Here is a 27,048-nt window from a genome sequence, read left to right as displayed (position 1 = left end):
CCAGAAAAGTAAAATGAGTTGCCCAAAGGGTCCCAGCAAATTAATGGTGCAGTCAAATCTCCAGGCAGCTAACATCATACTTTTTTCAATTACACAAAATTGCTTCTATATAAAATATAATTCAGTTTTGTGTCCATGGTGTCCTAATCCATTGATTCAATTGAGATATGTAAGATGCTAACACTCAAAAGTTACAAAACCTGAAGAACAACTATAAATACTTTTTCATGAATCAGAAGTAAAGATGGGCCTCTAAAATTCAAATAAACTGTCTATCCCTTATGATCTATCCACTGTCTCCTTAGGACAAGACAATCTTTTCAACAGCAAAGGAAAGATGAGAAAAGAGGTTCCTGACTGACACTTCCGGTCATAGGAAGCTGAATGTTAGGATGGCTTAGGTTACTGCAGGATTACGCAAATGAGAGAAGGACCGGATGGCTTTTCCTTCATTTCCCACAGGCGGATTTGAGCTTCAGCCCAGCACAAAGTCTTCCAGCCTCACATGCCCACCTGCGCGTCACAGCTTCTCCTCAGTCCCTCTGTGCCCTTCGTGCAGTGGACCAAAGTGTGCTGCTCATGAAACCTGAGGCAGAGCTCTCCCCGTCCTCAGTGAGTCCCTCAGCCTCAGGGGTTAGAAAGGACCACATAAGGTGCTCAGAGCAAGGAGAAGCCCCTGTTAGAGTAAAATATAAGAATATAACAAAAATATTTACCATTTGTCTAGTTTTTTTTATAATTTCTCAAGCTCTCTCACACATTTTCTCATTTAATCTTTCCAACATCCCACAGAGTAACAATCTCATTTTATGCTGTGGAAACTAAGATTTACAACAGTTGAGAGACTTGTGCAAGATTACTCAGAAGTTGCATGGCTGAAATGTGATTCTGAAACTGCCTATACAGGCTTTGTCTCTTCCGTGACGTAACTTCTGTTCCTACAAGGAATCAAATATAAACCTGAATTACTCATACTTTATAATAATCTTAATGAAAGTTAAATTTTTGTTAAGATTCACCACTTACGTGGCCATGTTTAAAAAGAGATTGAATTCATAAGTTGTCAAAGTATTAGATAAAATGGATTCTACCTAAGTAAAATCATTTTTGGTCAATGGAGTAATTAAGCTTTTTATAAAATCAATAGAGCATAAGTCATGAACTTTCCAACAGATGTAAAAAATTATGTTTCTAGAATACCTGTCATCTGTAAAAATGGTAATAAATGATTCACAAATCATTTTCGATTTTGAAAAAACATGACCTACCACACATTTGTGAACAATGATGATTCATAGCCAAATTTTAAGTCTCTGTTTTTTTCTAGAATTATATAATTCATAGTGGTAATATTTGAAGTGTGATGATTTATTCTCATCGTCACCATCATCATCACCACTGCAAGCCCGTTATGTGCTGAGTCTGTTGTAGGAGCTGGGGAAATGGCAGTGAACATATCATAGTCCTTGTCCTTACAGAGCAGGACTGGACCTGGATTATAAATATTCAGGCCTTACTCTGGACCTGGATTATAAATATCCAGGCCTCTTAGTTGCACCCTTTGGGTTCTGAGTTCTTTCATTTGTCATCTTTCTTGTTCCAAAAAGTAGTCCGTGTTTACAATTTTGTGTAATTGAAAAAAATATGGTTCTTCTAAGAATGACGCTAAATAGAAACAGATTTTAACAGATGGCAATAATGTCTACCTAAACTTCTCAGGACATTAATTATTCATTCAACACAGAGATAAGTTAGATCTTCTTCCTATATTTGGTCTAGTTTTATCTTTAAATTCTACAGTGAAATTTTCATTAAATCTTGGTAATTTAAGATTTTATTATTCCATGGAAGTACATTTTACACTTTAGAACGAAAAAAAACATGCTGTTAAAAATAAACAAAAATGTTAACTTCTGTCTAAGGTACCAACCACATGAAGGTATTCAAGCAAGAGATTACAACTATCATATTTCTCTCAGTTCACTGGGTATTTCAAAACAAAAGCAGGTAAAAGTTCTGTCTTTAATCTCTCCAATGTTACAAGTGTATAATCCGCTAACTGTAAAGGACCTCACTTATTTCCCTGAAAATCCGGACCAGCAAGAGGAAGAACAAGCAAGCTGTACCTATCCTTATAACACAGGTAATGAAGTCCTCTCTATTCCTGTAGCAAATTATGATGAAGAAGATATTTATAGCTTCCTAAAGGTAAAATCCTTACTATTTATTAATGTACTAGCTTATGAAATCTTGAATGTTAGTAAAACTTTATGTACATAAATAATTTTAGAAATTATTCAGCCTAACATAAGTCAGAGCCAGAGCCAGACCTAATCTCTGCCATTTCATTGAGATATTTTTAGTTATATTTAGTTGTTCGAAAAAGATGATAAGTTATACAATCTTAATAAGCCATAAAGTACTGTAATTTTACCACTCTGTTGTTATTTTCTAAGTGTGTGTATCTCCACGGATTAATATAACATTAAGGGTATTGGAATTACATAGGAATATTTCTAAGGAAAATATATTTCATATATTCCAATTCAGTTTACAAATCGATTGAGTTGTCATTTTTACAGGGTATGGGATTAAAGATGCTCACCAACTCTAAAATCTGAAAACCACAGTCATGTTCAGTGACTCATCCACTCACAGGAGCAAGAGGGCAAGGAGGGCGTGTATTACAAGCAGGTAAGAAACAAGTTGCTTTTAACTTTGTTTTACATCCAGCAATATTATTTTGAAAAAAAAAAAGTGAACTGAGATACATAATGTAGCCTTATTTTTATGTCATACATAAAGAAATCAAGATTCAGATAAGGCAGTTCTTGCTGAGATCATTTAGCTAGTAAATAATATGGCCAGAACTAAGCAGAGTTGTTTTTTTTTTTCTGGTATTTTTTTTTAGCTGAGTGGTAGGTAGATGACAGATGATAGACAGATAAATAATAGGTAGATAATAATAATAATAATAATAATAATAGATGATAGATAATAGAGTTGATAGATAAATAGATAAATTTCACTAATTCTTACAGCAATCTTATAAGGTAAGTATGTATTCTTATCACCACTTTCCTCTTTTTGTTTTTTGTTTTGTTTTATTTTTTACCCAGCTTTACTGAGATATGATTGATATATAACATTGTGTAAGTTTAATGTGTACAATGTATTGATCTATGTTAGGAAATGATTAACACTGTAGCAGAGCTAACACCTCCATAACCTGACATAATTATCATTTCTTTTTGTGGTTATCATCCATTTTTCAAATGAAAAAAACAGAACACAGAAAGGTTAAGTAACTCAACCAGTAAGAAATGGGTGAATGGGGATTCTAATCAAGCAGTTTGACTTCAGATCCATGTTTTTAACCACTACACTATTCTGCCTCTCAAGGCTCTCAGGCGAGAGCTTGTCTGGAATGTTCTTTAAAAAGATAAGAAAACCAGGGTGAATAAAGCAAGAGCATTCGGAGAGATAGACCAGAGGACTAATTGAGGTCAGATTACATAGGGCCTTGTAGATCATTGTAAGGATTTGACTTTTTACTCTGAGTGACATGGGGAGATTTTCAGAAGAGGAGTGACATGATCTAATACGTTTCTAAGAAGTATCACACTAGATACTAAATTTAGAAGACAATGAGCTTTATACTTTTTGCTTGAAAGTAGTGAAGGTCAAAATACCACTCTTACAAAGCTAGATTAAGTGGCCCTCTTTAAGCCACAAACAGAATATTCAGTTGCAAGAATTTTCTCATCGGCAATGGAACAGAAGGTAAGTGGGTGAGTCCAGAGAGCAACACATTTTCATAAAGTCAGATGAGAAAAGGAAAAGAAAAAAATATATTTTGTTCTGGCAAATAAATTTAAGGCATTTACAAGTAGAATTTATTATTGCAAAATGAGGAAGAATCAATTTTTAACATAGAGACTGTAAAGGGATAGATAGAGTCATATTGACATCAGGAACAAGAGACAATAAGGAGGATATAGCCATCATCCAGTAAATTAAAGTAAAATAACACATTATGCCATGGTTTGTTAACTGTAATAGCCAGGGAAGTTGGAGGGTCTTGCTATCTGGGGTAGGAAATGAAAAATAGTTTATTTAGATGCATCATCCATTTAGATAGTTAAGTATTAAAAATAAGAATAAAGACAGAAACAATAAAACAACGTCGGTGAGAAATCAAAGTTAGAGATAGAGATGACTACCACTTGACATGAGGGACAAGAATATGAAGGAAAGAAACTCTATGATATTTATTAAAGAAATTATTGTCAATGTTTTGAAGAGTTGAGAGAGATATTGAGGGAAAATTTCTGGAAATATGTTTTTCCTTATAAATTTTCTTTCACGGCAAAGGGGATATTTGAGTGGAGACCCTAATTCAAACTCAATTTATAAGCATGACTTCAGGCACAGCACAAGCCAGAGAGCCTTTACATTTAGTTCTCTACCCTCTCTCTTTTGTAAATGTTTTCTTTGTCTCCAAATGAAAATGTCTCTCTTTGGCATCTTGAATTCTTAATTTCGTCTTTCCATAAAATAAATAGAATAAAATCTAATGCTCAAACTTGTTAATAAGAGATCAATGAGTTTATAAGCTTCGATATAATACACAGAATTAATATTATTAAATTCTGTTCACTCCAGGTGATTCAAACAAATGCAATATACCCACCACTCGTGTTGCCTTAGATGGTTTTACCTTTTCTGTTCAGTTTCTTGAAAACCTGCTATTTCCCCCACAAACCATAAAACTATCTATAAGTAATCTTGTTCTTCCAAGCCCCATTCACATAAAAGTATGCTATCTCTAGGGTATATGGAATTTCTGCCTTTACTGAAGATTCTTCGCTGCTCAAAGAATGAGGGTTCACCAAGTTACTTCTGAAGTTCTGCAACTCTAAAGAGACAATCTGAGCAGGAAAACCGAAAATTTGCTCTCCTAAGTCCCACACATGCACCATGAAATGAATAGATACTTTTTCTTTAACTAGAAATATTATTATTAAGATTATTATTTTTTCTTATACTTTTAGGATTAGGAGTTGAAGGGATTTCATATAATCCTCAAAATGACTCACATAATGTAGTACCTGAAAATAATGTACAAAGTCCAGAGGCAGTCTCTGAGACAGTGCAGAATTATTTCCCTGAGACCTGGATCTGGGAGTTGGTGGCAGTGGAGTAAGTAATGTCACTTTTCCCATTTGCTGTGGGTGAAGAAATGCGGCTCCTCCAGCATTTTCAGCTCTAAGATAATCTTTCTGAAAAGTGCTAAATAATTGCCTTAACCTTTGCCCTTTCAGGAGAAACCTAAGAAAATATTTTTATTGTATAAGTTCACTAGTAAAATTGTCTCAGAGCTGAGCAATTTTAGAATACTTATTCCTGAGATTGACAGGAAATAGACATGGGAACTAAAAAATATTCAAATACTGTACTGCCTAATGCCATCCAGGGAGTCTTCCATTAACAAGATTGAAATAAACACATAAACAAATCAGGCTATGTAAGCGTGATGGTCCATTTGTTGGATAATGATTCCTAAATATGCTTGTTTGTGAGATTGTACAATAGCGAGGATAGTTTAAGGACCAAAGTAAATTGCATTCAATTATTTCTATTTTAGATACACGCATGTTTGATGGGGCTATAGATTGTTAATGGAAAGAGACACCATTTGGTGCCTTTTATTTTCCCACCTTGGTCCCCAATACATAATCTAGTGTACATGTGTGTGCTCATACGTGAACACTTGAGTAGAATCGGTTCTTGACAGTACCTTTACACATATTAATTCTCATTTGAGGAAGACATTTCATCTGACTTTCTGTTCTTCCATTGCTATTCTTCCCAATTCCTCAGGTGTGGCTGAAGTAGGAGTAACAGTCCCTGATACCATCACTGAGTAGAAGGCAGGGCCCTCTGCCTGTCCAATGACACTGGACTTGGCCTCTCTCTTCCCATCTCTCTCTGAGCCTTCTAGCCTTTCTTAATAGAGCTCACTATGCCCTACTCTGTGATTTGTGGAGAGGCCTTCACACTCAAGCCCATTGTCCTAAACTACCTTCCCAAATGCATCTGGGTAAGAAAAATGAGGGTGAATTGAAAGGGTGGATAGAACTGTCAGCTCCTGATTCTATTCCCAAGACTATGAATAGTTGTGGGAATTATGTGCTAGTACTGAGAATAAACACAGCTAAGAAAGGCAGAACATCACCACAAAGATAACACAATGACATATGAGCTATAAGTACTAAAACTGTGGACCTCCAACACATCTTTATTTTTAATTTCCTGAACCTTGAAGAATCTTCTGATACAAGATAAACTTTTTGCCAAGAAAACTCTTGACATGGACACAAACTTCAGTTTTCTTAATTCTGTTGGTGTCATTCTTCGAGCCCTCATCTCTAACTCCCACAACGTATACTTTTAACTTCTTTTACAGCACTTACCGGTTTGTAAATTATGTCAGGTATATGTAGAGACTATCCTCTTTGTAACACAATATCATCTAGGTCAGGAAACTTTTATATACCTTTCAAAATTTGCTTTGCCTTATATAGAATAGACACATAATAAATCATTGGAGGAAATGAGAAGAGGGAGGAAAGAAGAAAGTTAGGAATAAAATCTACATAGGAGGTAAGAACCAACAGGTAGGAACCAGTAGGTAGTACTCCTAGGGGTAATATGCCATTGCTGCTTTCCCTCCCCTCCACTGCTGCTACATCTGCAGATCTCTCCAACCTACCCCAATGTAAATGCCAGACCTTCCTAATAAATAATCAGTCTTGATTTGCATCATTGCCATCTTCCTGCTTCTCAAAGTGTACATGAACTTAGATATAGCAGGCTTTGTTTTTGTTTTTTTTTTTTACAAATTCCAGTTTAGTGCAGCATCTCACACATGGCCCCAATTCTATACATTTATTGTCTCTCTATATTCTGATAATTTGTCTCGATGCCTCACTCATGGAAGATATGTCAGTGTGCAAATGGAAGCCTCTACAGCCTTCCTAGCAGCTCAAAATGAAAAGGGAAAAGAATCCTACTGTATCTGTGTAAACGAATGGCAAACCTTGTCTTGGACAATAACTCTTAAAACTCTGGGCGAGTGCCATTCTCCCAAAATCTTAGCTCTCTGATCACTGCTTAGATCGTATTCTCTTTTTGCTTTCCACAGACATAATTCTATGAAGTTAATTATTTTTATTCTTCTTTTGATTTCTATCCACAATGGCCCCTTGCCTCTACTCCCACTGCACCTGGGCCCCACCATTATTATGCTTGGGCATTGGGTACTCAGTGTGCATTAGCTTCGGGGTGGTGTGTGTGTGTGTGTGTGTGTGTGTGTGTGTGCGCGTGTGTTCAGCTTTATTTCTTATTCCAGCAAGTTTTAAGGTTAAAGTGAAGCCCTTTGCAATGATTACAGAGCATAAAGTCATTTTCAGCTCTTAGAGATATCTTGGATTACTATCAAGATGGACACTCATTTTTTCTACATTCTTTATTTTAGGGAATGTGAACTTCTCGGTGAGTGCAGAGACAGTGCAGTCCCTAGAGCTGTGTAGAAATGAGTTTGTTGAGGTCCCTGAGATTGGAAGGAAAGACACAGTCATCAAAACCCTGTTGGTGGAAATAAGTCTGAATCACTTTGACATATTTTTCTGAGCCCCTGACACGAGTAACAATAAAAAACAGTATGAACATTCTTCAGATGACAAAAGATAGTTAATATCATGTTCACTTAATTAATCTGACAAGACTAATGAATTTCCTATTCTAAAAATATGTATTATAAGAAATCTTGCTAGCTAAACTTGCTAGCTTATTGTAAATAGTTTTTAAATAAATTATTTGAGAGCTATTCCCTTTCCTTGATCTCTACGATTCTAAGATTCATATATTTCTCATATCTATTACATTTGATTCTCTGCCCTTATTGTCCCTCATTTTCTCTTCTGCCAATTTCCCTAGTTGTTCAATGCTTTATAGATTTATAATAATTTGATAATATGTAGGATGTTAAACATCATTTAGTGTAAATACCATCTTTCAAAGCAAAGAATCTATGATTGTCCTTCAGTCACCTGGATGTTTATTCCTTTTCTCCTTGTTTTCTTTTCACTCAAGCCTGAAGGTATTGAGCAAGAAAAGACTTTCAACTCTATGACTTGTGCTTCAGGTAAGAGTCCATCTTTATAATCATCATGAGAACCGTGCCTCACAGGGATATATATATATTGAGTTATAATGCATATCCATACATATATCTCCCATAATTTTAAAAATGTTCCACTAAATTTGGCTTGAAACTAAGTATTTCTTTATACATATTTTACACATGAGAACACTGAGCCTAAGAGAGTGGGTTAACATGGCTTCGAGGTACAACTAAGACTAATACTGGCACTTGCTTGGTTCACTTTTAGCTTTCACCTTTATAGTCCAGTGTGTTCCATTAACCAGGCAGAACATAGAAGCTTTGAGTATTACAGAACTAGATAGGAAGAGAGCAGAGTCCTGATAAATTTGAATCACAGTTAATATTCTCTAAAATAGTTGATAATGAAACATCTGGCACTTTTTACTTCTCTCTTACTAAAAACATGGTTTTCATGGCCCAAAAAAATCCATTTTACATTGAGACTTCATCATATCATTAAGAAACAGTCGTAGCTATTAAATTACATAGGCACATTAGTGTTAGTTCTATGTCCACAGTATATGTGACACTGTTCTTGTCATTTGAGAAGGACCAATTTAAGGCATAAAATCAGGGAACAATAAAATCAGAAAATTATGCAATTAAATCTGAGAACTATAAATCCCCATCAGCTCCTAGCCTTCTTTTAGAGAGCAACTATGCACAGCAACACAGAGCACAGTAAAATAAGAGGAAAAGGACTCGGGAAGTCACATAGAGCCAAGAAGAGCTAGATCATTAAAGATAATCTCATCATAAGTCAAAATTCTTATTCCTTGGACACAGGGTTCCTCAAGGAGACATAATAACACCACTGCAAAATGTAATAATAACGACGATAACTGCTCACATGTATTGAGATTTACTACTTTGCAAAGGGTATTCTAATTCATACATATTTTATATTATTTTATTTAATCATCACATGTGCAAGTTAGACCATGAAGAGGTTAAGTAAGTTGTCCAAATATGTAGCCAGTAAGTGGCAGGGCCAGTATCATATGCAAGCAGTGATATGCAGGCAGTGGCTCAAAAGCCCTGCTCCTAACCACTACATTATACTGCTGTAACAGATGTTATCTTTTGATATGGGTTGTCTGTTTCCAAAGGTACTGAAAAATCTGAGTGGTTATCCTTGAAGCTCCCACCAAATGTAGTCAAAGAATCTGCCAGAGCCTCTTTCTTAGTTTTGGGTGAGTCATCTTGCACTTAGAAAAGTTAGGGCAGAAGAGCCACCACCATTCATCTTTATAAATCTGTGTTCTAGATATCAACTTATTGGCAGTGTCTATCTGTATTAGGATCCTGGAAGGTTCAGCCTCTCTAAATATAAATTTCTCTTCGTCTAATTATAGAGTATATGACTCTAAATATGAAAATCGTTTTTTTAAATAATATTAGCTACTTATAAACTGAAATTACTTTGCCATCTAATCTCACATTCCCCAGGTGACATACTAGGTTCTGCTATGCAAAATATACAGAATCTCCTCCAGATGCCCTATGGCTGTGGAGAACAAAACATGGTCCTTTTTGCTCCTAACATCTATGTCTTGAACAATCTAAATGAATCCCAGCAGCTGACTCCAGAAATCAAGTCTAAGGCCATTGGTTATCTCATCAATTGTAAGTGAGACAAAGTTTACTTTGTTGATCTAGTGAGAATTTTCACAATTAAGCTTACATTATATCACCAAATATTAAGCTAATAATAGCAATTTTTGCAGAAATGAACATTTTCTCACTATCTAATAGGATATTGTGTGTAGACATATCCATAATAGCCATAAAACTATACAGATCCTGCACACACAAAATTATCAAATGTCAGTGGCTTCTGGATACATCAGTTAATTCAATTAACTTCTTGAGTTAGTTGAAGCTTTTATTCTAGGATACTGGAGACAGCTGAACTACAAACACCATATTGCTCCTTTGGGGAGCAATATGGCAGGAATCAGGGCAACACTTGGTAAGAAGAGAAAATCATTCTTAGTCTCAACTATGTTAATATATTGGCCTATTTAATTCTTTAAACAATCTGTGAAATGAGAGCTTTTAGCTCCATTTTATAAAGGGGGAAATGACAATTTTTGTGCAGAAATCATTGTCTCTAGTGTAAACAACTTATAAGTGGCAGAACTGAGAATACTTTGAAATGATTCTTTTTATATCCAACATACCAAGCCTCTCTTCTTTCTCATGTTGCTGATGGGCCATTATAAGTTGGTGATTTGTCCTCCTAAGTTGTTGAGCAGCACCAAGAGATGCTAGACACAGGTTAGAAAAACAGTAGCCATTACTCACAATGTACTTTTACCATTTTCTACTAGATGACCCTCTGTCTCTCTCTCTCTCTACCTACCTACCTACTCCCAGTCTTTCTGTCTATTTGTCCATCTGTCTGTTCATCCATTCATCCATTCATCTATCTATTCATCTATCTAGCTATCTTGACTAAGTCTGACCACACAGGAAAATAAGAGGAAATTAATAACCTGAAACGTGGCGGAGAGGCAGAATGACATAGACGGAAATATTTACTGAAACCGACCATTAAAAGAAATCAGTTCATTAGAATATTAGCTACAGAAAAGAAAGAAATCAGTGAAAATAAATAAATACAGAGAATTCAGAATGTGAAAGTAAATATCTTAACTACCCAAGAAATGCAGGTGGAACCTGAATCTCAAAAATGATGCAGAAAAGCTTTGGGAAGCAAAGACCAGATGGTGAGGCATTTAACAACATGCTACAGCAAAACAAAAAGAACAGAGAAGCTTCCTGTTAACAGAAAGTCTCCAAAGTCTCAATAATAGCTCTTTGACTCTCGTGAGGGTGAATTGGAGGAGAGGGAGTTTTTGTGTTTAAAACAGAGCAGTAAGTTGCTGTATGGAAACAAATGGCCTTAGCACCCCACTCTTCCTGATGCATCAGGCTCACAGCCTTTGTACAGAAGATTTTTGCCCAGTCTCAAACCTACATCTTCATTGATGAAGCACACATTACCCAAGCCCTCATCTGGCTCTCCCAAAATCAGAAGGACAATGGCTGTTTCAGGAACACTGGGTCACTGCTCAACAATGCCATTAAGGTGAAGTGCTCTGCATATTAATGTGAATCTCATGATACATCAATATTCATGTTCCTCCAAGAGTGAGGGGAGAAAGATGGCACAGAGAAACTGCAAAGATGAAGTGAGAGGGTAATGCGAGAGGGTGTCAGGGAAGGCTTACTAACCCTGAAAACTATAATGAAGAAAGAAATGGTACTTTGTTTGATAGAGAAGATACTAAGGAGAATTTCCATAAAACAACAGAAGAGAATACACTAAAATTTAGAAGTAGAATTAATCAAAATTCTCTCTTTCTCTTCCTCCCTCCCCACCCCTATCCTTCTCTTTTCAGGGAGGAGTAGAAGATGAAATGACCCTCTCTGCTTATATTACTATTGCTCTTCTGGAGGGTGCTCTTCCAGTCACTGTAAGACCCACCTCAATCCTGTTTCTTCCCATGAAAACTACAGACCTTATGTCTGAAATACCATCCTTCTAAAAGCCAAATCTCAGTCTTCCTTTTGCTCAGTGACGAGGCATTTCTCAGATGGACGAGCCCTTTGGTTCGATTCATTAAAGTAGGGTCCCCAACCCCCAGGCCATGGACCCATACCCGTCTGTGACCTGTTAGTATCGCGGCCGCACAGCAGGAGGTGAGAGGCGGGTGGGCTAGTGAAGCTTCGTCTGTATTTGCAGCTGCTCCCCAGCACTAGCATCACTGCCTCAGCTCCACCTCAGATCATCAGGCATTAGATTCCCATAGGATCACCAGTCCCTGGGGCCAAAACGGTTGGGGACTACTTCATTATGGAGAATTTATACTTGCCCAGTAATGCTCTTAGGCTACCTATAAAAATAAATTCTAAAAGCACAGGTTCTCTAGACTTATAAAGCTAAGAGATTTAAAATATTTTTCAACTTAAATGTAGTGGATATCGGCTTTCTACCTGGCTGGCTGAAAACTATAAATGACACCTGTCAAGCGACATCCAGCACAGGGCTTTCTCCATCCTCTACTGACACCAGCACCTCTTTGGCTTTACAGCACCATGTTGTTCAAAATGCCCTGTTCTGCCTGGAGTCTTCCTGGAACACAATAAAGAAGAGGACCCATGGGAGCCATAGCTATACCAAGGCATTGCTGGCCTATGCTTGTGCCATAGTGGGAAACCAAGTTAGGAGGAGAAAAATACTGAACTCTCTGGATGAGGACCCTGTGAAAGAAGGTTAGAGTGAATGGTAAAAAAAATGTTCCCCTTCCACTTACACTGATTCTATGTAAAGAGAAGGAATATATTCCCGCTAAAGTAATAAGCTTCACCTAGAATTCTTTAGCCAGGTAATATATTTTAAGATCAGAGCAATTTTTATAAAAATATCTTCCCTGGGATTGCATATGTTACCCAGAGCATAACATGATAGGTGTAATGCTGCAGATAAATTATGGAAATTTATTCCTATCTGCTAAGACTAATATATTAGAAAAACATACATATTTTTCCACATGATAACTGCCTACATACTTGGAGGAAAGAGGTACAATAAAAAGCCATACTAAAGAAAGTGCAATAACGTTTTCAAATGTTTTTATCTCTTTTTGCCAGGTAGATTATCACAAAACTAGTCTGAGATCAATATAGGTAGTCTTTATATTTATACTCCAATTCTCAGAAAATATCACAAACAGTAAGAGAATTCTGCCACTTTTCTCTTCCACGAATCTAATTTTTTTTTAATTGAGTAATTGATAAGAGTGCCCTTTGCTTCTTCCTCCAAAAACATTTTCCACCTTAGCCCCACAGGACTAAACTGAGTTCGGCACGGAAATGTGAGTTGGTGAGTTTTGGGGGCTATGACAGAGAGAACCCTATTCACCTCTATATTATTTTCAGCTCCATTTATGAATGTGTATTCACTTATGATCTACCAATAGTTATAATTCTCTCTTTTTTTCTCACCCTTAAGACAACTCAATCCACTGAGAGCGACCTCAAAAACCCAGGACACCCGAGGAATATTTTTATCAACCCCGAACTCCCTCTGCAGAGGTGGAGATGGCGTCCTCCGTGCTCCTCGCTCACCTCATGGCCCAGCATGTCCCAACCTCAGAGGATCTGACTTCCGCATCACACGTTGTGAAGTGGATATGGCTAAGCAACAGAATTCCTACGGGGGTTTCTCCTCCAGCCAGGTCTCAGGTTGCCAAATAGTCTCCTCCAGGTTCACTTGGCAGTTGGGAAGTTTGAAAACAAAACAGTTACAAAGAAAAGAGAAATCATCAAATCTTGGAAGAATTATTTAGGGATATTTGAGAATATAAAGGAAAAAGATCTAAGACATTCCCTAAAGATAATTTTCATTAAGCTCTGCATTAATATCCTATCAATTTGGCTACTTACCATAAACATCATTCCTCTCTAAAGCTATATCATATCATTAGCACAAAGTGGCCAATGGCCACACTCTAGACTAAGGTTCTTGAATATCAATACTGTTGATATTTTGGGCCAGATAATTATTGTTGTGAGGGTGTGTCCTGGCCAGAGGAAGATGTTTAGCGGCCTTCTGGCCTCTCCCCAATAGATGCCAATAGCATCCTACCCACTTATAAGACAAGGCAAAATTGCCCCTGGTTGAGAATCAGTGTTCTAGACCACAGACTACATCTTGAGAATCCAGCAAGAAATTCTCTAAGGTGATCTAGTATATCGAGTGATTAAAAGGAAAGTGACCACGTAGAGCTCACTTTGATCTTCACGGAATGATTGAGAAGTTCCATTTAATAACTCCACAGAGCTCAGACTCTCCATTCCTTTCCTCCTGTCCCAAGACCTCCCTTTTTACTCCCCCTTTAAATAGATTTTTTCTTTTTTTTTTTTAATTTTTTATGGTGACATTGGTTAATGAAATCCAATAAGTTTCAGCTGTACACTTTAACAGTAAGGCATATGTATTTACACTGTGTGTTCACCTCCCATAGTTAGAGTTCTTTCTGTCACCACATATTTGACCCCCTTTACCCCATCTACCTCCCCACTACCCCCACCACCTACCCTCAGGAAACCACTAGTCTAAGTCTATAGTCTATGTCCATGAGTCTCTGTTTGTCCTGTTCATTTGTTGCTTTTAGGTTTATATCTAAATAGATTTTTTTTTAAGGTGAAGCTCTTGAATTTTTTTTCTTATCAATTCTGGAAATATTTTATTGAGGGTATAAACGATTGTGTTAAACATCCAGAAAATCTGAGTTTTTCCCCCTTTACATATCTTCTCTCAATATTTAGAATGTACATATTGAAATTTTCTGAGCTATTAACTGGGGGGAAAAAGCTATATAAAGGGGAAAAGAAACTTGGGAAAGTGCAACTTGGCTTATACTACTGTTTTTATTCACAGCCAATTCCTCTCATTCTTCCATCTGAATGGCCATCTAGTAAATGACAGTTGCTTTTTTGTCTTAACTTTGCAATTTTAGGCCTATTGTTTGAAAGATATAGAAAAGAGGACTGCTGATAAAAGAAAATACAGGCTACAAATTGTAGGTATAGAAATAGTCCCTTAGGACAGTACCAACAAACTAAATTGCAAGACTAATTAGCATCAATAATTATTTCATTTGGAGAAACAGTAGCATGACTTTGATTATGCCTGGAAGACAGAGAAAAAGGAAAAGTGATTAGCAGATATATACTTTAGTGGGGAAAGCCAATGTCACTTTGTGTAATTAATATACTTTGGGGGAGAATCTCAACTACCAAAACCTTACTTTTTGGGAGTGAGTTCTCTGTTCATCTCTTCCAGGACACAGTGGTGGCACTCCATGCCCTGTCCATATATAAAGCTGCCACTTTCACCAGGACTCGGAAAACTGCACAGGTGACCATTCAAGATTCATGGACCTTTTCCACAGGTTTCCAAGTGGTCAACAACAACCTCCTATTACTACAGCAGGTCTTGTTGCCAGAGCCACCTGGGGAATATGCCATCACAGTGACTGGGGAACTTTATATCTCCAGGTGAGACTCTGGAGTTACATTGGAAAAGTTACCTTCAACTTCTCCTACTGAAAGGAAAGCTCTACTCTTTCCTCCCTGGGCAAGTAAAGGGCAAATCTGGAGAGGTTAAATGATGAAAAAGTGAGGCGTTCCAAGAAAAGAGAGAAACTAATGGTGTTCTTGGTGTTCCACAGACATCCATGAAATGTAATATTCTTCCAGAGAAGGAGGACTCCCCATTTGCTTTGGAGGTGAAAACTCTGCCCCAGACTTGTGATGTACCCAAAGCCCAGACTAGCTTCCAGGTCTCATTGAATGTCAGGTAAGACCTTCTACCTGACTCACCAAATAATCCTAAGTCTAAAAATTACCTAGAATCATCAGTAATTAATAATATATTTTGAACCTATGCTATTAGATGAATATACTTTTAAGTTGATATGTCTACTAATGAAGTTAGTCTTTTATCATTATGAAATGATCCTTTTCTCAAGTAAATTTTTTTGTTTTAAAGTTTTAGTAAGACTTTAAAAGCAAAGTCTAGTCTTAAATCTATCAAATAAAAAAATGTAAATTTTTCAAATGTTGTAATCAATTCCTACTTATCTTTTACACTAATTTTTGTTCAACTCATTGTTGAATAAATTATTTTCCTTAAAACTTTGTACTTTAACTTCAAGTAAATCTTCATTCCCTCATTTCAATAATTCAATTCTATTTTTTTCTAATCAAATGAACAAATAATAAATGCTAATATTAAATACAAAATGTAAATTACATATAAAATACAGAGGTTGTCTTGTTATAAACTATCAAAAACTTTACAGGAATCCTAAAAAAAATAGCACAAATGATACTGCTTTGTATCTAATGCTAATATTAATATTATAAAACAAATGATATTTAAAACAACCAACCCAATTATTAAACATCAATTTAATCAAAGTAAAAAGCATAAGAATCCATCTGACATCACATTTTGGAGCTTCTCTTGGGAGACATGCTACATTCAAGGTAGCTAAAAATATAAAAGTAATATATACTAAATAAAAAAAGTAGTATAGATGGAGTGTCCAAAAACCATAGATGTGTTAAAAAAAATCAGATTACCAAGCTACACTCCCAAAGATTCTGATTTGATAGTTTAGGACTGAAATTTGAACATCAATGATTTTAGTAAGCTGTAGATCTAATACTCATTCAGGGTTCCAAACATCAATATCATACACGTCCAGGGAACACAGATCTCTGTAGATAATAATCTTAAGGGAAACTTTATGAAATGGTTGGGTTTATGGTGGGTCTTAAAAGAGAAAACCTGGCTTTCTTCCACATATTGAACACTAATTCCTTTCTTTCTTTGACACGACAGCTACAAAGGGAGCCGTCCTGTCTCCAATATGGTGATTGTTGATGTAAAGATGGTATCTGGTTTTATTCCCTTGAAACCAACTGTAAAAATAGTAGATGTATTTTAAGCTATTTTAGATGTCTTTTAAGATCTATTTTAGTAGATCTCATACTAATATCAAAGCCTTATCAATATCATCCTGCCTCAAAAAATATTTCCCCCCAACTCAGGCTATTAAATTAATTAATTATTTATTTGGCTCTATCTAAGCCAAGGGACCCGTGTCATTCCAGAGCAATACAAGAGAAGTCCCTAGCCTTAGACCACTCACGTCTAGTTAGGGACTTAAAACACATAGGCATGAAACAGTAAAAAAAGCAAGAACAACAGATTATAATTAAATACCAAGCTGACTGATATGCACTAAAAATTTGGCAATGATAAAACTAATGTGAGCTATAATCATCAAAGATGCCAGAGAGTCAAATATGTTACTTGGATATTGAAGCATGGTAGAAATCCGGACCTGAAAATACTTGGCTTCCATTTCTTGATAGAAGGCCAAATGATTTTTTCAAAGTCAAGACATGACAATGTTGAAGCCTGTCTGCAAAACATAATTCCTTCCCCTCACTCATCTTCTATATATCTAATATAACTTGACAATTTAATCATGAAGATGAGTCATAAGTATCTTAGCCCTCACGTTATTTAAAAACATGAACATTTGTCCCTTACTACAATCTGCTCAAGGTCTGTGTTCTCACATCTATTCTCTAACTTTTTGAGTTCTTGGATTTTCTTCAGCTTAAAAGATCTAGCCACGTGAGCAGGACAGAAGTGAGCAATAACCATGTCATCATTTATGTGGAACAGGTGAGAACTCTGGATTTGAGCTGAGACTACACATATCAGTGGTCTTTCTAAATGGGTCTCTTCACTAGAAGTATTATGAGTAAAGCAATAATTAGTAGCATGCTTATAAGAAATTCTTTAATTCTAAAGAGAATAAAAAAGAAAACTTTCAAATCCATGAAAGTTCTGCTCTATTTTTAATTATGTTACAATTGGAATATGAGTATTTCTATGAGATTTTGAGTTGAATATCAACAGAACAAAATGGTCTTTTTGTCCTATTTCTGAATTATTGTAAATACTTTAATGTTTTCTTATTAAGCATGGTACTGGCTTTCAGGAGAAGAATATATGTATATATAAAATACTACATAATTATGAAACTATTGATTACTCTATTACTGGGTATTTTTTATGAAGACTGGATGTTTAATTTTGTCAAATGCCTTCCTACATCTATGAAAATGAAATCAACTTGTTCATGCTGTAAAATCAGTAATTCTTTAATATGCCACTGCATTGTTTACTAACTTTTCATATCAATATTTGTGAGACTAGTGTCTTTGTGTTATCTTTTGCCAGGTTTAGATGTCGATACTAAGCTCAGTTCATAAAAAATATTTTTGAGTTCCTTGATTCTGCACACTCAGAAATAATTTTGATATTATTAGAATTGTTGTTGCTACTTTGCTGAAATTGCTCCACCAGTGCCACCCTGACTGTCATGTTTACTCAAGCAGTGTCCTGGTTCCAAATGTCAGTGCTTCGTATATGCCAAGATTTTGCAACCACATGAGTTTACAAAGAAAGAACTTCGTTGCATTTTGGGGAAGAATTACACACCTTGAACTCAGTGTGAGCACAATAAATGTTGTAAATGGATAGATAGAAGGAAAAGAATAAATCACTGGTAGCCTAGATGAACAGGTAGCCATTGGCTAACATGATATTGGCAAGGAATCTAAAGAATCATATATTTATGCAAAAAAAAATTAGAGAAATGTGAGTTACATGTTTGTGAGTTCATAGCTTAATTTACAATCAAATGCCTACAATGTTAATTAGTAAATGCATTTAACTTGAAAAATGTTCTCTAATAGAACACTTCCTGTCCTTAACATTTAGTCTTTTCAGTTCCACATACTCTGCCAGTGACTAAACACACAACAGGAATGCTTATCAGTTTTGCAAATAACACAGTGCTGGAATAGACAACTCTGTGGACATTAGAATTATTTTGAAAAACTGAAGGTAGAGACTGGCGTGTGCCAAAACACAGTATTCAGTAATACAATAGATTTGTCATTTATTCTTTCAACGATTATTTATTGACAACTTAATAAGAACAACTGGGTACTGTTTTAGGCATTACTATGTATACAGACTACATATGCTATAAATATATCATTTATATATAACATCATAATTACTTGCAATATAGTTTGTCATATAATTATATGTTTATATATCATGTTATATAGGTATATATTTACATATAATATATAGCCATATGTATTTATATATAAGTTATTTAGTCATATATATAATGAAATGTGCTATTAAGAATAAAAAGTAGGGACAATAAAAGACTATGTGGAGACTGTTATTTTGGATAGAGTGGTCAGGAAAGACTTTTGTGAAGAGGTGTTGGAACAGAGAAATGAATGAAGTAGAGAGGAAAGCCCTGTGCACATTCCAAGTGACCCAGGAAGACTAAACGGAGACTATGAAGGTCCAGAGGCAAAGGCAGGATTTGTATAATCTAGGAACAAGAGACCAATGTGACTATAGCAGTGCAAGTGAAATGGAAATGATCAGTAAAAGATGAAGTCGGATCATGAAAAAGAGCAGGAAAATTCTATAGGGCCTTGTAGACTTTGATAAAAATTTTGGATTTTAATTTAATAACAGATGTTAGAGGAGTTTCCAAGGGCATTAAATAATTAGATTTTCATTTTCAAGGGTTTTTTTTTTGTTTTTTGTTTTTTGTTTTTTTGGCTTTTGTGAGAGAATGAATGTAAGACAACAGTGGTAGAAACAGGGAGACATGTTAAGAGACTTATATTAATACAGTCCAGGGATGATGGTGTTTAGACTAGAGTGATAATTGATGAAATAAAGAAAAGTGAGCATATTAAAGATACATTTTGATTTGCTGCTAAACTTCATGTTGGAAGTAGTACAAAGAGAGAAACCAAAGATGAATCCACACAATTTTTTGACCTGAGCTATTGGTTAAACAGAGATGCTATTTACTGTGGAAAGTCAGAGTAAGCAGTTATGAATGCAATTCTAAATTTGAAGGGAGCAATCAATGAGAAATTGTTTGGACATCATTAGCAATACAGTATTTAGAGTTCTTGGATGAGGGGAGACCCGTTTGGAGAAAGTATGACTTGAGAAAAGATTAAGTCAGAGGCTTGAATTTTGAGACAGCAATATTTAAGTGTCCAGAAGATAAACAGTCAACAAAGGATTCTGAAAATAACTAACAGAAAATCAAAGGAGTGTAGGGTATTGAAATCCAAGTGAAGAAATTCCTTCAAGAAGGATTTCAAGACCAGAGTGAGCAACTATGTCAGCTGATTCTGAAAGACAGAATAAAAGGAGAATTGAAAATTGACCACCGAAATTGGCAACATGAAGATCATTGATGACATTACCAAAAACTGTTTAAGTAGAGTAGTGAAGATAAAGCCTGATTGGGAGTGGGTTTATGAGACAATGGGAAAAGAAGTGGAAGCAGTAGGTTTAGACAGATATTGTGACAAAAGGAGCAAAAAAAAAGATGGGGGGGGGGTAGATAGAGAGACATGTATAGTCAAGAATTTTGCTTTTTCACAGATAAAATATATTTATATGCTGATGAGAATAATGAGATTGATTGGAGAAAAGTTATAGTATAGTAGAAAGAAGTAAATCATTTTAGTAAAGAAGTTTTTGAGTATACAAAAAGTGATAAGGTACAGAACAAAAATAAAATCATGGTTTGGAGTTAGATGCACATAAAGTTCATCTAGTATAACACAAAAGAAGGTGGAGTACAGAGGTACAGAGGTTCAGATGCAGAGGAGCTGGCAGTTTTCATATCGGAGGAAGATCATCAGAAGTTTTACTTCCAACTGCTTCTATTCTCACAGTGAAATAAGAAGCAGTGTCATTAGTTGAGAGAAAAGAAGGAAAGAAGCATTTGGATAAAGAGATAATAAAAGGGGTGAAACAATGACCTGGAAGAATGGGAGGATGAAGTTCCTTGAGCAATATAGTACTGCAGGGAGGTGCTGTGTTTGTACCAAAGTTTTTAGACATCAATTTCTATTTGTCAGCATGTCCACAAGGTTTTCACCAGCCATAGTCTTTAATTTTAATGTAAGTGAATATAAACTCTCAAGTGGAAGACATATATGGTTTTTGTTAACCACAAGACAGTGTCTGGTACAAAGTATGCATTAAAATATATATGGAATGACTAAATAACATCTGTCTTCTCCACTTGACTGCTTTGCTTTCCACAATATTTCTAGTACCCAACACAGAGCCTGGTTCTTAGTAGGCCCTTAAATATTACCCGAATAAATGAATGACCCAATTAATCAATCTCTTTTTTCCTTAACCTCTGAACTTTATACCGAACTCCCTACTGAATGGCTTCACTGGATGTCTCAAGAGAGCCTCAAATTCATTATATCTAAGACCTTACCTCTTACTTACATCTGTTATTGGCAAAATCATACATGAATTTGCCCTAATGAGAAAACTAGAGTCATTCTCTATTTATCATTTATCTCTAAAATGGAGAATTCCACAACTATTTCATAAATTTTTGAGAACATTAAGTGAAATAATCAAAGTAAAGTAGTTAGGTACTTTATAGGTACTATATGCCACACAACGTGGCATATAGTTGTGTGGCATATAGTACCTATAAAGATTAGCTATTACCAGCTTAAAATGATTCTGAAATATACATCTTTTTGCATCTTTTTAATTAGAATGTGTTTCTATAATCAATAGTATATCATAATTTAATTAGATGGGCTCTTTCTTTAAGTAGTATATTAGATAATGGTGTCCTCTGTATCAATGATATCTTAAATGTGATACAATGCAGTAATACTACTTCTCTCTCCAAGATGCCCATTGATATTAAACAGTAATTAAGGCACGTCTAGTATACTTCAAATCCATATTTTTCTCTCTCCCCACTGTTGCAACCTTACTTTAGGCCCTCATTTTCCCTCACCTGGTCATTGCAATGGCCTCTCAAATGATCTCCTTGCCCCCTACATTGCTCTTCTCCAATGTGTGTGCCACATTCCTAGCAGAGTGATTGTGTTCCTCCCATGCCTAACTTACTTCATCATCTATATAACTGCCTAAAGAATAAAATCCAAATTCTTTCTTATAACAAACAAGGCTCTAACTCTCTCTCTAGTCTTATCCCTAAGCCCCAGCCAAGCTGAACTCCTCTGTACTTGCAGATCACCTAACACCCCATGTTGTTTTACAACCTCATGCCTTTGGTCACACAGAACTATCTATTTAGAATATATTTTCCAAATGTCTGTGTATCAGCCAAGAATCCCTCTGGCAATAAATAACAGGAAAGCAACTAACATTTACTTAAACAAATAAAGAAGAAATGCATAGGTTAACATTCCAAGGTTGATGCAATTGCCCAATAATGCTGACAGAGATTAAGGCCCTTTCTATCTTTGGACTTGCTTATCATGCAGACTTTCATCCTCTTGCTTGTTTTGTCATCTCAAGATGAATATTGAAACTTCAAGCATTACATCTATTTTCCATGCAGAAAGAATGAAGAAGAACATTCAGTGGTACACTCACTGAAAATTTCTCTTTTTATTAAGAAAGCAGAATTTTCCATAAGCCCACCCAGAATTTTTCCAGTAATATGTCACTGGCCAGACTAGGTCAATAGCCATTCATATCTTAAAGGTGGATAGGAAGAAGGATGTTGTGTAGGTAATTAAGCCAATGATCAATGTCTGTTGTAGTCTGCTCAGCTAATATCTTCTAAATTATACCTTAGAAATTTAGACAATTTGTGTGTATGTATATTTCTTCCCTTCATCATTAATGGAATATTTATTAAGCACCTAGTACATACCAGGAACTATTCTAGGGACTGGAGATATAGTAATGAACGAAATCCTTTCCCTTGTTAAGTGTTCATCCTAGTATAATAATCCTTTAATCCAATATTTCTACTTCTAGTAACTTACCTTACAGACTACTCTTCAAAGACAAGGATACAATAAATAAAATAATAAAAAAAGCTGTTTAAATATTGATATCATATTCATTATAATACATATATAAGGTAATTATTTAAAAGAATATATCTCTCCTAATGTAGATATTTATGCTGACATGAAAAGTTATATCCAATACGTATATTAATGGAGAAAATTCAGAGCAAAATGTATGATATAGTAAAATCACACTTAAAAAAAAGTCTATCTTAAAATTTTTGTTGAATCTCAAGGGACTGTGAATAGCCAAAACAATGTTGAAAAGAATGAAGTTTGAGAATTCGCACTTCCTGTTTACAAAACATTACAAAGCCTCAATAATCAAAACATATATTACTGACATAAAGTTGGGCAAATAGATCAAGAGAATGAAGAGTCTAGAAACAAACCCTCATGTATATGATTAAATGATCTTTATGCCACTCAGTCGGAGGAAGGGCAGTCTCTTCAACAAATGGTGTTGGAAAAACTGGCTAACCACATGCAAAAGAATGAAGTGGGACTTCATATCGTAACCATATACAAAAATTAATTCAAAATGGATAAAAGAAAAAAATGTAAAACCTAAAACTATAAAAATCCCAGAAGAAAACATAAGAGAAAAGCTTTATGACATTGGATGTGGCAATGATTTTTTGGCTATTACAACAAAAACACAGGCAACAAAAGCAAAATAGAGAATTGGGACCACATCAAACTTAAAAACTTTTGTGTATCAAAGGATACAATCAACAGAGTGAAAAGACAACCTATGAAACAAAAGAAAATATTTGCAAATATCTGGGAAGGAGTTAATTACTCAGTTAATGATCCAACAATTTTACCTCTATGTCCCAAAAAAATTGAAAGCAAGGTCCAAAATGAATATTAGCCCACCCATGTTCATAACAGCACTATTCACAATAGCCAAAAGGTAGAAGCAACCTAAATGTCCATTGATGGATAAAATGGATAGACAAAATGTGGTATAAACATACAATGGTATATTATTTAGCCTTAAAAAAGAAGAAAATTCTGTCACATGTTGCAACCTGGATGAACCTTGAGGACATTGTGCTCAGTGACATAAACCAGTCACAAAAAGGCAAATGTTGCATGACTCCATTTATATGAGGTATCTAAAGTAATCAAAGCCATAGAAACAGAAAGTACAATGGTAGTTATCGGGAGCTGGGGTAAGGGATAAAGGGGAAGTTGTCATTTAATGAGTATAGAGTTTGAGATTTCAAGATTAAAAAGTTCTGAATATCTATTTTGCAAAAATGTAAATATACTTAATACTACTGCAATACATATTTGAGAAAGGTCAAGATGATTCAAAAAGAAGGAAAAGGAAAATCCATATCTGCATTTTCATATATTATTATATACAATAATTTTTATAAACTGGAATTATTTGGAGTAGAATCCTAGGTATATAGTAAAGTGTATGGATTTAACAACATTCAAAAAAGTGTAACTTAAAGGATGAAACACCTTCTGAATAGTGGGAGGACAACTGTTTCTTAACTTAAGAAATTAATTGTATTCTTACAAACTATAAGAATTTTTGTGATAAGTTATACATTCTACTGCAAAAAAATGAAAAAGCCTATACCAGGACTTGGTTCATACAAAAATGAGCCACAGGAGAAACAGCAGACAAAACTCAAATTTTCCTCTTAAAGATTCTATGTCACATGAAGAGCTGTTCCATAGAATAGATTTGTCCTAAGTATGAAATCTTAACACTTACTCCTTTGAAATAGTTTCAAATATAAAAATTCAAATTACATAAAATTTAAAAGAATTATAGCAAAAACTTTCCTAAGTGGTCTTCACTTATGAAATTTACCAGATTAAGTAATATTCTCCATTTCAGAAAATGAAGCTAGTGAAATATTAAATGCTGGTGATTAATAATAATCTATAATATCCTCACAAACTTTTGCTTATAACACTTGAATTATATGTTTATTCAGAATCACTGTGGTATATTGTCAAATCCGTTATGCAGTTGCATTATTATATTTATAAGTTTTAGTAATAAATTACATAAATGATAAAATATAAATTACAAAAATATCTGTTTTTATATAAAAACTATTTTGAAGTTGTTGGGAAAACTTAAAGTAAATGAATCATTTTAAAATCCCATTGGCGAAGACCCTAGGGGCTCTGCATTCTGGAGCTGCACTGCTTGGTCCTGTGGCAGCTTGCAGGATGCTGGCGCCATGGCTGGGGAGAACCACGAATGGATTCCGCATTTGCGGTCGGGTCCCCGCCACGATGAGTGCTGCCAGGGAGTTTCATCCGCACGGGGTGAAGCGTTCAGCCTCCCCAGACGACTATCTTGGATCTAGCAATTGGGAGGCAGCAGACTTAGGTGATGAAGAAAGAAAACAAAAGTTCTTGATACTTATGGGCACAGGAAAGAAAAAACATACTGGTCATTTTGTTATAGCAGATCACAAATCAACATCTCACTTCCGAACAGGGGAAGAAGACAAGAAAATTAATAATGAACTGGAGTCTCAAGACAGTAAATTGCCAGGAAGATATCGACGACATTGTGGACTTAGCGTCAGTGAGGCAGAGGATCATGATGGAGAAGATCATATGGCTGGAGATGATGATGATGATTGATGATGATGATGATGATGATGATGACAACGATGACGACGACGACGACGACGACGATGATGATGATAATGATGATGATTCACCTGATCCTGAAAGTCCAGATGAATCTGAAAGTGATTCAGACAGAGAAAGAATCTGCTGAAGAACTCCAGGCTACTGAGCACCCTGATGAAGTAAAGGATTCCAAAAACAAAACAAAAAAAAGATACAAAAAGCAATTATAAAATGATGTTTGTTAAATCCAGTGGTTCATAACTCCTGAACACTTGCTCTTTATATTAAATGTAAGCCTTATTGTTATAATGCACAGTGGAGGCCTGCTTATAGAGCACAGACCTTTGTATTATAATTTTTTAAAAGGCCCTTTTATGTAATGACAATGAATGTTTGATTGAAGATGCCATAGGCATGACTAAAACCATTTTTATAAAGAGTTAGAGTTGTATTAAATAAGATATAAATACAATACATAATTTCCTTTCATATTAACATCATCAAACCTCTAATATCACCGTTTTACCCCTTCAAATAGATATGGGGAGACATATTTTTGTTTGTGAAAGCTCTCTTTTTGGTTTCTTCATATTTTTTTTCAAAGTTTATCTGATACTGTGATGTGTTCATGGAAAAATTATTATACTTTGTTATGATAGAACTATTAATCATGGATATTTCTGCTGCCAATAACAGTCTAAATATTGGCAAAAGATTAGGTACTTAGTTTACTCTTTCTGATTCAGCTCTCCTCTTTTTGGACCAAAGCAGCATGAGAGCAAATACTTTTCACATCTGTTAGTTTGGGGTAACAACTGTCATACATTTGAATGCTGTGCTCCCAGGCAGTCTTTATATTATTTGAATTATCCTGTATGTTAGATTTTTGGTAATATCTGGCCAATTTTTACAGAAATTATTTCTCTGATTATTTAGTCCTATCTATCTAGGCATATGTAAAACAATTTTTTAAGGTTATATGTCACCAAAGTTAATTTTATTCCTAAGGCCTGAATAAAGAGGAAGCAGTTTCCCTTACAAAAATGCCATTAAATTAGAGAAAATAATTATAAATTTTAAAGTGTAAAGAATCTATGAAGATTTATAATTCCAATTGCTTCACAAACAATAGAGAACTTAAAACTATAAATGTAATCAATGTTTTGAGATGTACTTCAGGTAAGATAGTGCTCAAGACTTAATTAGATTATTTAATTTCTGTTTTTAAAATTATATAAAATATTTATATCAATTACAAGAAATCTTCAACTTATTTCATTTAATAAAAATTAACATTTTTTATATCTTAATAATTAAAATATATGAGTGATATCAGCAAGATGGCAGAATAGGAAGTCCCCAGCCTTTATCTTCTCATTGAAACACCAATTTGGCAACTGTGCACAAACAAAAATATCTTTGTTGAAGCTCTGAGATCCAGGTAGGAATTTGTTACACCCCAGTGGAACATAAACTGAGGAAAGCCACTTTGAGAAAGCAGGCCCACTCCCCAGTAGTAAATTCACTGACCATGGGTTTGGCTGCAGATCTGGAAGTAGCCCCGTGTCTCTGTGGACTCAGCTCCAGCCTTGCTTATCCATGGCCCTGTCATTACCCTAACCTGTTCACAGACCTAGTAGGAACCATGCCCACCTGTGGCCCAAGTAACA

General features: G+C 35.2%; 1 protein-coding gene and 1 pseudogene across 1 annotated transcript in view; both read left to right on the top strand.

The window, feature by feature from the left end:
• LOC102895759 (pregnancy zone protein) overlaps positions 1–18,074 on the top strand; it is a 30,528-nt gene extending 12,454 nt beyond the window's left edge. The window contains 24 exon segments of the mRNA XM_015591459.1: positions 463–616; positions 2,045–2,208; positions 2,583–2,694; positions 5,055–5,199; positions 5,873–5,937; positions 5,940–6,099; positions 7,004–7,134; positions 7,541–7,663; positions 8,159–8,209; positions 9,340–9,423; positions 9,680–9,856; positions 10,125–10,151; positions 10,154–10,202; positions 11,168–11,324; positions 11,638–11,712; positions 12,331–12,511; positions 13,251–13,432; positions 13,435–13,476; positions 15,087–15,285; positions 15,288–15,301; positions 15,475–15,602; positions 16,653–16,743; positions 17,439–17,507; positions 18,069–18,074. Of these exon segments, the coding sequence (XP_015446945.1) occupies positions 463–616; positions 2,045–2,208; positions 2,583–2,694; positions 5,055–5,199; positions 5,873–5,937; positions 5,940–6,099; positions 7,004–7,134; positions 7,541–7,663; positions 8,159–8,209; positions 9,340–9,423; positions 9,680–9,856; positions 10,125–10,151; positions 10,154–10,202; positions 11,168–11,324; positions 11,638–11,712; positions 12,331–12,511; positions 13,251–13,432; positions 13,435–13,476; positions 15,087–15,285; positions 15,288–15,301; positions 15,475–15,602; positions 16,653–16,743; positions 17,439–17,507; positions 18,069–18,074 (2,586 nt within the window).
• Positions 18,075–25,010: 6,936 nt separating this feature from the next.
• LOC102881909 lies at positions 25,011–25,639 on the top strand (annotated as a pseudogene).
• Positions 25,640–27,048: the final 1,409 nt, after the last annotated feature.

The sequence above is a fragment of the Pteropus alecto genome, unplaced genomic scaffold (genome assembly GCF_000325575.1).
Source record: "Pteropus alecto unplaced genomic scaffold, ASM32557v1 scaffold94, whole genome shotgun sequence".
NCBI lineage: Eukaryota > Metazoa > Chordata > Mammalia > Chiroptera > Pteropodidae > Pteropus > Pteropus alecto.
The sequence above is the reverse complement of the archived record's forward strand: the minus strand, read 5'-3'. Positions and strand labels throughout refer to the sequence as shown.